A 13,988-nucleotide genomic window follows, 5' to 3' on the forward strand; every position below is an offset into this window, starting at 1 on the left:
CACTACACATAAATTTAAATGGCTACAATAAAAAAGGCATATAAATCCAGAACAAGACAGAACAAGCGAAGTGTGATATTTCAAAATTGTAGTCATGACTTTCTTCAAAAAAGCCCATTTGCAGAAATAATGAATGCTTTTCCATAGTCATTTTGATATTATCAGTGTGCCACCTAGTGTTCAAATCACAAAACTCCAATTCTGTTAGTTCTCTCTTCTTTTTCTGCTACTTGTTTTCGTCTACTAACCAAAAAAAAAAAAAACACAAATAATTTATCTTTTAATAAATGCTAGTAACTAGTTATTTTGCTTGTTTAGCAACTCTAGTGCTTCAAAAAATATAATTTGCTGAACAATTACAGAAATCATTACCGGAGCTGGACAAACAAATAACACCACATGGTGGCACTGTTTAACTACAAGATATTGAAAGCAACAACAATTTACTAGAAGCAAAAGAGTCCACGGACTGAATTTCTGGTATTAGGTTACAATTTTTTTTTAATCAGGTTATAAAAGATTTAAGATTGTCTTGAAACACAGAGCAGTGCTGATAAAAGGAAGTGGGAAGGAGGTATGTATTTTAAACAGATTCACTATGAATGACATGCAGATCCAGTGACTGAGCAAAAGCACATAAAAAACAAGATGCTTTAAACTGTATGTAACCTAAGTAACACCACTATATCTCATCTTGTTCAAAGAAAATGTGTGGGCATAAAGTACAGCACCATGTAAAAATATCTACATCCCTTGATTTTATTCAACTGACCAATATAAACTTATGCATATTAGAGTGGTGGAAAGAAAATGATATATGATATTCAAACATTTCCACCTTCAAAATCTAAAACGTGTGGCATGCATTTTGAGTCCCTTTTATGCCGATACACTTAAACAAAATTCAGTGCAATCAATTGTAAGTAACCACCTACTGGATGAGTGGAGTCAACGTGTGTGTGTGTCACACTCACTTTATGAAAGAGTGGCAAGAAGGAGAAAAACATTTATAAACAAAGCTATAAGAAAAGACCCATTTTAACGTACAGCTTAGAAGATCTACAGAAAACTGTAACTGCAGTCACTCTGATAATGTCATCCCCAGTGTGAAACATGATGGTGGCAGCATTATGGTGTGGGAACTCAGGAGGCTTTTCTTTGGGAGGGACAGGACAGTGGGTCGTGTTTCGTTCGAAAATGGATGGAGCAAAATACAAGTTAATCCTGTGTTATGAATGTAGAAGACATAGGACTGAGGCAGAGGTTTAGCTTTCAGCAGCCATAGTGGTTTGCTCTATTTGCTAGATATGGTTTTTATTTTAAACTTCTTTTGTTGAAAAAAACATCACTGCAAAATTCACGCGCAGCTCATATCGGAGCCACTCTCTGAGACAAGCTGTCTTGCTCAATTGCAGTTCCTGCAAATCAGCAGCTAAGAAGAAATGATTAGTGACAGCACTTCATGTTCTGCACATTTACATCAGCTATTCTTGTCTTGCGTGTCATATGGCAGGTCTTTTCTGGAGAAGCCAAGAAGTCATATCTCAGCTCCTCAGGTTTTACGTTCGCACTTCTGACAGCCTCACAATAGCAAAACAATAGGAAACTAATTACTGATGCATCTTAAATCTGAAGACAACTAAACCAAACTCTGAAAAAAACACATAAAATAATCCAAAAAAAATCTTATTGTGAAATTATGTTTTTTCAGACTAAGACTTACCAAACCTGTGACTGTATACTTGTTTTATAAAAGGTTTAATAGTGTCCTTGCAGCTTTTGTTTAATTTTGAGCTTTGGGGTCATCATGTCTCTTACATTATACTTAAATATGGAGTGCTGGCATCTCAAGAATTAGGTTTTTGATATGCTACTTGTTAGAGAAGTAATATAATAAAAGAAATTGACCATTTTAGCAGAATTCCTGCATGCTCTGTTTGAAGCAGAATCTAACAGGTTGCTGCAAAGCCAGAACTCAACCTCTAATGTTCTTCCACCACAATAGACTTGCAGTGTTTACACAGAGGACGCGGTGAGGGCAGCGTAATCCAGCCCACAGAAATACCACAGTTTGGAGGGATGAGCTGCTACTGCGTTCTGCCAAAGAAGCTTAGATCAGTGGAGCTCTCCATGGTCCTGGAATCACAGTCGTAAGCTAAAAGGGCCCGTCGTGCTGCTCTGAAACAATAACCAATTCAATCAGATCAATTATCTACCTGTGTATCCATCCATCATGGGTTTTTCATAATTTCTCATGCTTATCAAAGAAAATTTGTATATTTTAAAGTCTTTGCTGCAGAAATTAAAGTTTCCCCTTTGTTCAGGCCATTAGTTCTATTTCTGTTTTTTCTCATTTTGATAATTTATTTTCAGAGTCTTTGTTCTCCCTTGTTTTATGTATAAAACAGGCAACAGGGAAAATTTGATTGACATTTTAGAGACAAGATCATCTGTCACCTGAAAAACTGAACATTGGCTAAAACTCAATTTCACAAAGGTAGGAGGCGAGAACAAAGCACATAAGAAGCCAAATTCACACATCACTGCTGTTCAATTAGCAGAGCCCAGACTGAATGGTCACGTTTCATCAGACACCTGCCACGAAATGAGAAATGATTAATTTCGCGAAGCAGTAGAGGTCAGGAAGAGTGAGAAAGACAAACAGGAGCGGTGACATGAGGCCAGTTAACTGCATTCCCCTCAAACCAGCAGATGCCTGCCAGGCTGGCTGCTCTGTTGCATAACACCTTATGTAACCACCTCTGTTCACCACATGGTGGGAGGGAGAGGAAAAGTTTCTGATGAAGCTGTGAATTTTTTTCTTTATTAAATGTGACAGCATCTCCCCACCCTCCATGTGTTAAAACACATCTTTTGGCAGCTCTGATAAAAAGAAAAAAAAAGAAAACTAAAGTCCTACTGCTTTCTCAAGGGCACGCAGCTTGAATATGACTTCATCTTATGCTTCGAACAATTATCTTTGCTGCCTTCTATACATTTCTGCTGCATGTCCTGCCAGCCTATTACCAGTTTTCTACACCAATTATTTCACACTACTTCCTTAAGCTCTATCTGCCTGCAACAAACCGACATATTCATCCCTTATATGAAAAAGAAGGTAGTGCCAGTAAAAGGTAAAAGGTAACGGTAATTTTATTTATACAGCACATTTTCAGCAACAAGGCAATGCAAATTGCTTACAAAAACCATCTACTAGTTTAAGAAAAGTGCAGTATTTGTCACTTTGGTGTTGCCTAGTGAAGCACAATGTATTGCAAATACAGTACAACATAATTACAACATCTGTAACGTAAATACCACAAAACATTTGTTGGATATTTTTTTCCAAATTTTTAAAAAGCAATGTGATAGAAATATTACAGTTACATATTGTGATGACTTTATCAGCAACAATAAATCCACCGTTTCCCCATTTCTGTGTAACCTTCAGCATCTTAGGGGTCAGATGTGAGCATCAACTACAACGAAACTCAATTCAACAGGTTGAATATGTTACTGGCACGCAAAGTGAGAATTTCTGACACTTGGAGTCTAGTAACAAAGAAATATACATTACAAAAGTATTTTCCAATATCTATAATATAAGCAACTAATATTGCAGTGGATGACAGGACATCATACTTTGCATGCAAAACCTACAACACACTGGCAAAATATTAATTATTTGCCTGTCCACCTATACACAAACATGGTTTAATACAAAGATGGCCCAAACTGTGCTGTTATATCAGCTCCAGCTTTTATAGAATTGCCGTCTTGAAGGTTTAGGGATGAAGATATGGGATTTTGTTCAAAAATGTATTGTTGAGGTCAGACACTAATGTTGGACGAGAAGCCTTGAGTTTCGGCTTCTGCTGCAGTTTCAGTCTGGAAACTAATTATTCTATGTCCAGAAATTATCTTAAATTGTGTCAGGGTTTTTTTTTTTGTTCTATTAAGAGTGATGCTTTAATGTGGGAAAATTGTGATAAAAATATGATTATGATTTTACAATAAACAAAAAAAGACATATCATGATTCAATATTTATTGACTTAATAATCTAATTAATATATTGTTATCTATAACATTTGTACATAATATTTTTTTATACACAGACCTAAAGAGAAATGGAATAAACAGAAAATTGCCTAGTAGCAGATTTCAAATGTTTGTTTTTTTCTCACAGACTTAATTAATAATAATCAGTCAATCAATTTTTGTTGTTTTCTTCTTTATAGAATAAAACACGTCTGACGTTAACTGGTTAGCTAGGCTGTAGCCAACTGTGGTAATGCAATCTTTAATTTTCAGAGGGAGAGAGCATTATTCAGTTCAGTCTAACAGCTCAAAGATGTCTATGTGTTCTTTATGCAACTAACAGCATAGAGCTGGAACACAGCTTTCTACCATACAAATACACTGAGACTGTGTGTGAGGGGTTGGGGGTGTGCGTGTGTGTGTGTCTGCATCTGAATTTGCGATGTGGCTGAGTTCTCCACAGTCTGTCGGTGCTACAAACGTCTGCCATCGATCCTAACTTGGCAACAGATCCTCTGACTGTACGACCAGAGCTCCAATCTGCTACAGTGACTCTTCACAGGCAGACAGAGACACACACAAAAAGCTCAGTCACCGAGTCAGAGAGAAAGGCAAACATGAAATCAACTTTGCTGAAAAAAGATGCTTGAAATAACTTGTTTACTAACAAAAGCAGCAGTATTCTCCCAAGATTCTTCAAAAAAAAAAGAACTAACCATTTTTCAAACACTGTCAACTTGCACTTAGAGCAGTGCTGATACATTACATACCTACTCACAGAGAAATATCTACACACCCCCTCACACGCATGCACTACGATGAGTGGCTGTGATTCAGCAGATCTGAAAGAGCAGATGCATTTTTCCCACTCATGCAAAGCAGAACCGTGACACCATCAACAATCCTAAAAATCTGAGGATGAAAGCAGATAAATGCTTAGACATGAGGGTGAGAATTTTCACATAATTCTGATGTAATATGAAGCTTTTTTGGGTAACACTGTTGCAGCCCTTCTCTATAGTTCTACAGAGTTGGAAAAAAAATAACAGAAGATAAACTAAAATAAATTATGGAAGGAAGTTCACAAGACTTGATTTTACAAATCAATCCTCATTGCTGTACAATAAATTATAGCAAAATAAGGAAAGTGACTGACTGAAGCAGTAATGTAATTTGTTTAGCAATTAAAGATGACACATGGACAGCAGATGGAGATGCCAAAATAAAATTCTTTCCATAGAGGAAAAATCTTAACATGAGATTAAAAACTGTCAGAATGCAAAGAAACCAGAGGAGGGAAATAAAAGCTGCATGGCCTTGCCAGCAAGGAGAGAATGGTGCCAGCAATGCAGTTTAAGATGTGAGAGCTGCACTGCAGATTGTGAACAAGTTGCTCTTCCTTATTTCTCTCCCACATAACACCTGCATTAAAACTGGGTCATTTAATGTGCAGGAAAATACACAGCAGAACTCTACCTTGGTAATAGGAGTGGACTGTTTAAATCATATAAAGAATGAACATGGTCAGCATAATCAGTGGATTAGTGTCAGCATTTAGCATTGTCAATTTACACAAGATGCAAAAAATTGGTTATATTAAAATTACAGTGTGTATTTGAGGAATATTGAAGGAATTATCAAATCAATTCAAATTCTAAAAAGTTATTAAGGCTTATGTAGCAAGATGTTACCATTGAACAAGTTTGACAAACACAACTCAAATGCACTCAAAGTGAACTAAGTTGTGATTGGTCAACACTGCTAAAATATGAACCAATAGACTTTGTTCCAAGACATTTTGTTTCTCTACAATGTATTCTGCCTTTTTATGATCACATACATTTATCATAGAAAAAATCCAATAATTAATCCCTTAAACTATACGGAATATATAAAACTATTAAGGAACGCAGGCATATTTATTTGCATTTGTATGAATTTGCATTTGGATGTTTTCTTCTTTATTCGATAAGGAAGAAAACAGCATCTTAGCCAAATGGGCTAAGATGTGCTATAGCCCAGTTGGCTAAGATGTGCTGGAGATAAAACTATGGCATCACTTCATGCTTTTTTTGGCAAAATCTAAATGAATGCAGTGAAAGGTGTGTGTTGCACATTGAATATGCATGAGACACACAAATGCTTGAGGAGGCAGCAGGTGGGGTCTGCCATAGTGCCTGTGTGTGTAAGCAGAGATAAGAAGTATTAATACGCCGGCCACGTCCGTGTCCTAAGCCACTTACGGGTCGTCTATTGTCATGATCAGTCTGTGCAGACCACATCATGCCGGTGTGCTACTGTGATAATTCAACAGCATGTAAACCAGTTCCTTAGCAACTAGATTAAATTTTCAGAAAAACTAGCAAAACAAAGCTCAAAATAGTTAGGTTGTGCTTACACAAAAAGTAGGGGAAGTAGGGGATTTAGTATTGGAGGTGGAATCTGATCTAGGCTCCTGAAGCAAGATTCTCGTATTACACATAGATATCCAAATGATCACAGAGGAGTAAGAGCTCACAACAGAGAGGAGGTGGCACAGTGTATCAGATACTCACAGAGACTTGCTCCCATTGTGTTACACAGTGCTGAACAAAAGTATTCACACCCCTTGAACTTGTTCAGATGTTTTCAGGCTACAACTACAAACATTAATGTATTTTGTTGGGATTGCATGTTGTGAACCGACACAAAATATAACATATTCTGAAGCACAAAAGAAATAAGAATAACCTAAAAGCTGTGATGTGCCTTTGCATTCTGCCCTTGCCATGTCAATACTTTTTAGAACCCCCTTTTAAAACAATAACAGCCATAGGTTTTTAGGGAATGTCTCCACTGGCTTCACACATGTAAAAACTGAAATCTTTGCCCATTCTTCTTTGCAAAATAGCTAAAATTCTGTCAGGTTGGACAGAAATAGTCCATTGTAGCTCCAGCTGTATGGCATCGGTCATCATTTAAATCTACTTTATACTTCTCCACAACATTATCCCTGATCTCTCAGGGGTGTTCTAAGGTCTCCATATTTGCTCACTAATTGGTTCTATTCATTAATTTGGTGACATCTGAAAGTATTCAGTTGCAAATCCCAATTAAAGTCACTTTTGAGATTTTAATGTGAATAAAAGACACCTTTAAGTTTGTGGTTGTAACATGAAAATGTTAGAAATGGTTTAAGGGAGTTTGAAAACTTGAAGCACCATATATCATATCTTATCATCAAACAAAATGTAAAATAAATAAAGCAACAAGATCTTTCAACGTTACAGTAAATATAAAGGTTTTATTATTAGGAAACTGTGAATATGGTCATAGCTTCATGTCATAAAGCCATCTGGAGCCACTGTAAGTGATTTATTGCTTTGCCACTCTACAATCCTAACAAGCCTTAATAAATGGCACTGACATTATTAGTGCACATAAAATAATAATGAACATCAACTTTAAACAAATACAAAAATATACCTGAAAATTGCACCACAACCAAAACACATCTAACAATCCTTGTATAACAGAGTGCATGCAAACCTGACGCCCTCTGTTTCTGGCCTCATTACAGGGTTAATGAAAGTAAGAGGCTCAAGCTTCTTTGCAGTTCTGTTGGGACTCGACGTTACTGGCAGACAGGCCCAGAAACCTACTTTTGTGCAAGCTCACTGACTGACGTGGTTCAGCTCATGAAAGAAGACCATACATAGAGAAACACATTCTCATAAATATGCTGGTGGTTGCACAAACCTAGACACATGTTTCATTTAGCTTTTAAAGCAAAGTCATTCTGATACTTATACTTGACTAACATACATACAAAATTTTCATGAGTTTGCTCTATAATAGTCAGGTCTTCTGCAAGGTTTTTGTGTGTAGACTTGGAAATAAGTTCTGGAACAGTTCATTCATCAATTCAAATCCCGCGTTTAATTTTGTCTCCCACAGCCCACTTTCCAGTTTTCCAAACTGCGTCAAGCACCAACCAGAGACCAAACATAGAAGGAAAGATAAAAACGAGGAGCTGGATTTGCACTCAACCCAACCCTGCCAATTTAGCAGTGAGTGTGTTACCATGCCTACATGTTCAATCAATACCATGTCTAAAAATAGCATACCAAAACAGCCTCATTTCCAATCACAGAGGGATGAACAGAGCAACAGTAGTACTTATTGTGTAATCTCCAAGAAAACTGCTCGTTAGTGAGTATTATGCAAATGTGGTGAGTTTAATCCCCAGCAGAAGGTTTCTCTAGGAAAACCTGATCCTCAGATTTCATTGGCTGGTACTAGAATCTAATTGGAGTCAGGATCCTGCTGAGCTAACAGTGCATCATTAAACAGACAGAGATGAAATGACATGAAAATAAGAGCTTACTAAAAGAGTCACTGAGCATAAAAAGATCCTAGAGCAAAGAGCATTTCCATGAGCCTGATTCACTAATTGGTCAGTTACAACCCAATTCTTGCCATGCAACACAAAATGTCAAGGAGCCCAACACAATCTATTTCAAGAATAACGCTGCTGACAGGATGACAGCAGCTCAGTGTCATTACATTCAGTAACTTGGAGCTGCAGCATCACCTAAACAGAGGCAGACAGAGAAATGGGGAGCAGACAAAAATACAGAGAAAAAATGGTGATGCATGAGACAGGTGGCATGAATCCAAACAGGAAAAAATATGAAAGAATAAAATGCCAACATGCTGGGGGAGAAAACGTGTTCTTCCTTTGCTTATGAATACACACAAACATCAACATGTGCCTGAAATAAGGCGTGTTTGACATGATTCAGCTGCAGTGAAGACCCAGTTCTCATTTTAGCAATGCAGTAAGGAAAATGTGCTTCGTTCTGAGAGAGTAGGAGCTGAATTGGTGGGTGGATTGTTTTTTCGACGCTGATTTATTTTTGTGTTTAGAGACAATGATCTGTACACATCACACATCGCTGAGCGTGGGAGCAACTCCATTCATGGATTTCTTTCAACATTACCTCCTCTTGACCTCTGCGTCACTCGTTCTGTTCACAGCTCTGACTGTAAATTTAGATGTGTCCATTAAATTGGAGGTGTGGAATGAAAAATGAAAGAGTACTCATTAAATATTTAGGCATTCTGAAGCCTTAATTCCGCTCTTCAAGCAGCAGCCAGTGGACTAACTCTTTCTGCAGATAAGAAACGCAATAACCTCCAAAACTCACCAACACAAGCTTTTCCCACAATTTCACTAGAACAGGACTTCGTCCATTTACTCCGGTGAAGAATCAAACAGCAGTTTAAAACTTTGCTTTGTTTCAGTTTTCAGCCCCATTGTCTGTTCAAACAGCAAACCAATGATGCCTCCACAATTTAAAAGAACATAAAGGTGAATAATTCAAATAGACTTTCTCCTGAACACATCTTGTGGACTTCTGTCTTGCCTTTAACTCAACTCAGTAACAACTGGTATTCCAGAAGCTGTACCACCTTATCATCCCCACACATTTGATTAATCTTTTACACAATTTCCTAAGCAACAGACAGCAAGAAGTGTGGATGCGCTAGACCCTGTCCGCTGCCTTCACCATCAGCACCAGAGCACCACAGTGTCTGTTTAATCCATTCCTAAACACATTCTACAAAAACAACAGCATCAGCACACCACTCAGCAAACCTTTTCTAAAAATACTCACAATACAACACAGCCATCCTGTCCCTATTCAAGACAAGGCAAGTTTATTTAAAGATCACCATTCATACACAAGGCAATTCAAAGTGCTTCAAAATACATCAAATGAATGGCAGAAAGAATAACAAATAAAGCAAAATTGCATAAAATGTTAAAATAGAGTCATTAAAGTCATAAAAAACTAATGCCATGAACTGTTTATCAAACACTTAGAGCTAATGCTGCTTCAAACAGAAAATGTTTTAAATTTATCAGAAAAGCCTGTACACAAATTACAATGGGCAGCTAGGATACAGAGGAACTAACTATAAGAAGTACAAGTGGATTCAACCACATCTCCTGCTCTGACCATGAACATTGGAGCACCACAGGGCTGTGTGCTTGGCCCATTGTAAAACACTCTCTACACACATGACATCATCAGCCCGACAACCAGCAAAAACTAACCAGCTGCTTTGTCAACAAGGTTTTTATTGTAAACTAGACAAAACTCACCAACACAAGCTTTTCACACAATTTCACTAGAACAGGACTTCACCCATTTACTTCTAGTTGTACTGTCTTCTCTGTTAAACACATGTGAAAAAGAATTCCTCCAAGGGACAATAAAGTAAAAGTTCAAAGTTCACTGTCATCTCTAGATGATATATCTCACTAAGTAATATGTATTAGCAGGATATGCTTAATGACAAATGTCTCCTGAGTGCAACGCACAAGGAATATTAGGGCTTGTGTATTAATCTTTTAATACTGCAAACTCACCAGTTTGCCCTCCAACGTGTAGATTTTCTTCACCACCCCAGAGTCGAGCTTGATGGCATCAGTGATATCGGTCAGAACCTGCTCATAGGAGTGGGCTGTTTTCTTATTCAGCAGGATCCTCACGGCTTTGCGGGGCTTTACTCCACTTCGAACCACCGTTACTAGCTTTGGACGGATGAAGTCCTTGCCTTCGCGGCCGTCTGAGACACAAGCTTTGGCACAGCTCAGGGACGGAGGCCCACGTGATGAAGAGGACGAGGCCTTGACATTCACTGACCAGTTGGGGTTTACGTTTTTTGTGTAATCCAGCTTTTTGTAGGCCTCAATGGAGCTGCAGACATAGCTCTCACCTGTTAAAGAGACAAACATTTGGAAAAAGATGAAACATGAAAAAGTGAGTTTAATTTTAACAACTTATAGCTCTTCTTATTTCACTTCTCCTGACATTTTAGCACTGACAGCCAGAAGAGATAAATTATCCTGAAATGATCCTGAGAGAACTAATCTGACTTGAAACAAAGGGTACATCTGTTTGGACATATGGGCATCAAATGCATGACATACTTTGGTTTTAACAGATTTTTTATGGAGCACAGCCCACAAAAAAACCTAATTTACAACCATTGGGTATATCCTAAGTTTTCAACAAAGAATGACCCAGTAGTATGCAGAATAGCAAAATGGTTTAATATTGCAATAAGCCAATACATTTAGTCACTGTCAGTATTTTAGCCAATGCATCAAAAACAACAAGAAATAGGCCAAATAACAAGACCTTCTTTATTTTATTTAGTAGTCCCAATACTGTGAAACAGCTGCATTTTTACACAGTGAAAATCCCATTGAATCCGTGTCTAATCCAAAGGTGGGACGTGTATGTAAATGTCCCCGTTAAGTTAGCCTCATCTAAAGTTTATCAGGAAAGGGAGCTGGGCAAGATCAGATGTCTTGGAGGCTCACCGGTCATGAAGAGTTTCCTCCTTAAGAAAGGATGAGAGATGTTTTAGATTACTTAGTGTAAACAGATGCAGAGCCATCCTGAGCCATACACAAACTCAGCCACAATTTGAGGCCCTGGACAAATAGCTATTGAATTCTCACACATTTATGAGCTCAGAAGTTTTTTGTGTTGCTGTTTTTGTAATTTGTATTCAAGTTTATGAAAAATTAGGCAACTTTAAGTTCTCTCTATTGTTTGTCACATAGCAAATTGACAGGAATTTGACTTTTTTTTTAATGATTTTATATAAATTAAAGTGACATTTTAGAAAATTTGTATTAAATTATTCATTTAAATAAATAAGTGAACTATATCTAACAATGTTTACGGTTTGGTACATGTAATTTAAGTCATTTTTAATGATAGCGATTAACAATTTATATGAATATTTTTAAGCTAGAATCAGATATAATGCACTATCTGCTATGAGTTTCATTAACTTACATAATATTTTCTGTAAGCACTAAATGGTCCCTCCTTGCCCCATTCAAATGAAATGAAATGCTGTCCACTGAAAATGGCAAGCAAAATCAGAAAAGAAACATCTCAGAAGCTGAACTTTGACATTCTAGAACACTTTATTCTAGAGTGCATGTTGATTGGACACTTTCCAAGCTCAAATAACTGAGATGATTGTTGTGTTTAGGGAGCCCTATTAAATCTTGTGCTGCTCTGAAAGTGCAATAAAACATCATTACCTTCTACCAGCTGATCAATACTGACGATCTTCTTGCCATCCAGGGTGTAGATAGTCCGGACCCCCTGGGGCAAGTTGACGTTGTCAGATAAAGAGCGGGTCAAGTCGGCTAGCAGTGCGTCAAAGGTCCGGAACCTATCTGAGGAGATGGCGTACACGATCCCGTTGAAGTAGCGGTCCCCGTTGCGGTAGAAGCGAACTTTCTTGGCCCTCTTCTCGGCACTCAGGGTCTTCAGGGTCCTGGTCCGGTACAGGCTGCAGTGGGCGCTGTGCGTGGGGCTAGGCACCCCGTTCATCTTAGCGTTGGACCGGCCGTGCCTCTGACCTTTGTCCCGATCGTCGAAATGCTCCATCTCCATGTCGCTGCCTAAGCTGACGAGTACGGCTGTACTGTCTGGGGGGAACAAAAGAGGGGAGAGGGAAGAGGGCTGTGATGAAAACTTTTCACAGCAGAGGAGTTGGGGAAATAAAAACAAACAACAAAGGTTGCGAAATAAATCCAGAAGAGGCGAACTGAGCAGCCAGCCGGTGTCTGCCGCCGGTGCGCTGTCTCAAAATAAACCCCTAATGACGGATTAAGTGCTGTTAAGCAGGGAGTGGACAGGGTGCTTCATGACGTCCGTCCCCGTGGGTCTGAGGGTGCGTCTGAGTTGGATGAAGAGCGACAGTCACGAATCGACGTAACTTATTAATATTAATAAATACTCAGCAGCTGCGCACTCAGCAGGACAAACATCAGCCTCATCCACCTCCCAAATCACATTATCCACAACACCATGCACCGAATAAAACTAACAGCATGTTTACATCACGATTATACAACTTGGAGCAAAGTATGGAAAAGTTATTTAATTTAGAGAAATGACTACTCACTTTTGCGCACTGACAGACTTACCAACGCGAGCAATTAACGCTTCGGTCACTGTGACCTCCAGTCTGAACTGATGCACTACTTCCAGGCAGATGCGAAAGAAAACACTGGAGTTCAGTGGGCTTGTCACAGTTAGGACGGTGGCAGTGCCCTTTGTTGTCCGGTTGATGTGCTCCGCTGAAAACGTGTGTATAATCAAGAGGCAGTGACTGGTTTGAAAATTGACTGAGTAGCAGCTGCTTACCCTCCCATTCTCTCTTCCAGCCACCCCCTCTCTCTTTCTCTTTCTCTCCTCCCCACTCCCACATCTTCACGTCACTCAGTCGTGATTCCCATTCGGCGCCCGCGCCCCCTCATTTCCATGCGAACCCACACTTCACACTCGTGGAAGAGGACGCAGCTGATCGTGCCCCCCTGGCCAGCCAGCCCCCGAGGACGTTGGGTGGAGTCACATCACTTACTTTCACAGTCAAAAGCATACTCTGACAAAAACTGTGTTCAATTAAACAAATAAATTGTTTTGTAATAAATAAATTACAAAATACAGTTTTCAACCAAAGATTTCATTTATAAAGTGAAAATTGTTTTAAAATCCAACCTAATAATTTGTGGGGGAAAATAATTAAATAACTTGCGCCATCCTTGACAGCAACAACTGCCATCAAGAATTTGGCTTAACTGGCAATGATTTATTTATTTATTTACATTACTGGCCCACTCTTTCTGTAGAATTATTTTACTCAAATTTACTGAAAGATTTTTAATCAAAGATAAGTTTGAAGTCTTGGCACAGTAGCACTGAGGTTTAATATGACGGACATGCCAAAACCTCAAGTTTTTAAGTGTACTTTGGTTTGAACAAACACATTGTAGCTTGCCATCTTTTATTAAAAAAAAGCTTTCAATTTAGCTGTTTAACCACAAGAATTATGAAAGTTTGATATTAATTTATTTCACAAACA

The 13,988-nt window shown here is 38.4% G+C and overlaps 1 protein-coding gene across 3 annotated transcripts in view; it reads right to left on the minus strand.

Moving 5' to 3' along the window:
- Window positions 1–13,287, minus strand: part of dclk1a (doublecortin-like kinase 1a) — a 47,201-nt gene extending 33,914 nt beyond the window's left edge. Inside the window, exons 1-3 of one of the 3 annotated variants that reach the window (XM_028031977.1) lie at window positions 13,051–13,179; window positions 12,157–12,549; window positions 10,459–10,808 (exon numbers count right to left, since the gene is read on the minus strand). In XM_028031977.1, the coding sequence (XP_027887778.1) occupies window positions 10,459–10,808; window positions 12,157–12,514 (708 nt within the window). In that variant the 5' untranslated portion in view covers window positions 12,515–12,549; window positions 13,051–13,179. Of the gene's footprint in view, window positions 1–10,458; window positions 10,809–12,156; window positions 12,550–13,028 lie in introns of all 3 variants that reach the window. The other 2 variants (XM_028031978.1, XM_028031976.1) reach the window with 2 other exon arrangements.
- Between the last annotated feature and the right edge of the window lie 701 nt (window positions 13,288–13,988).

This window comes from Xiphophorus couchianus, chromosome 11, assembly GCF_001444195.1.
Source record: "Xiphophorus couchianus chromosome 11, X_couchianus-1.0, whole genome shotgun sequence".
In the NCBI taxonomy this organism is placed as follows: domain Eukaryota; kingdom Metazoa; phylum Chordata; class Actinopteri; order Cyprinodontiformes; family Poeciliidae; genus Xiphophorus; species Xiphophorus couchianus.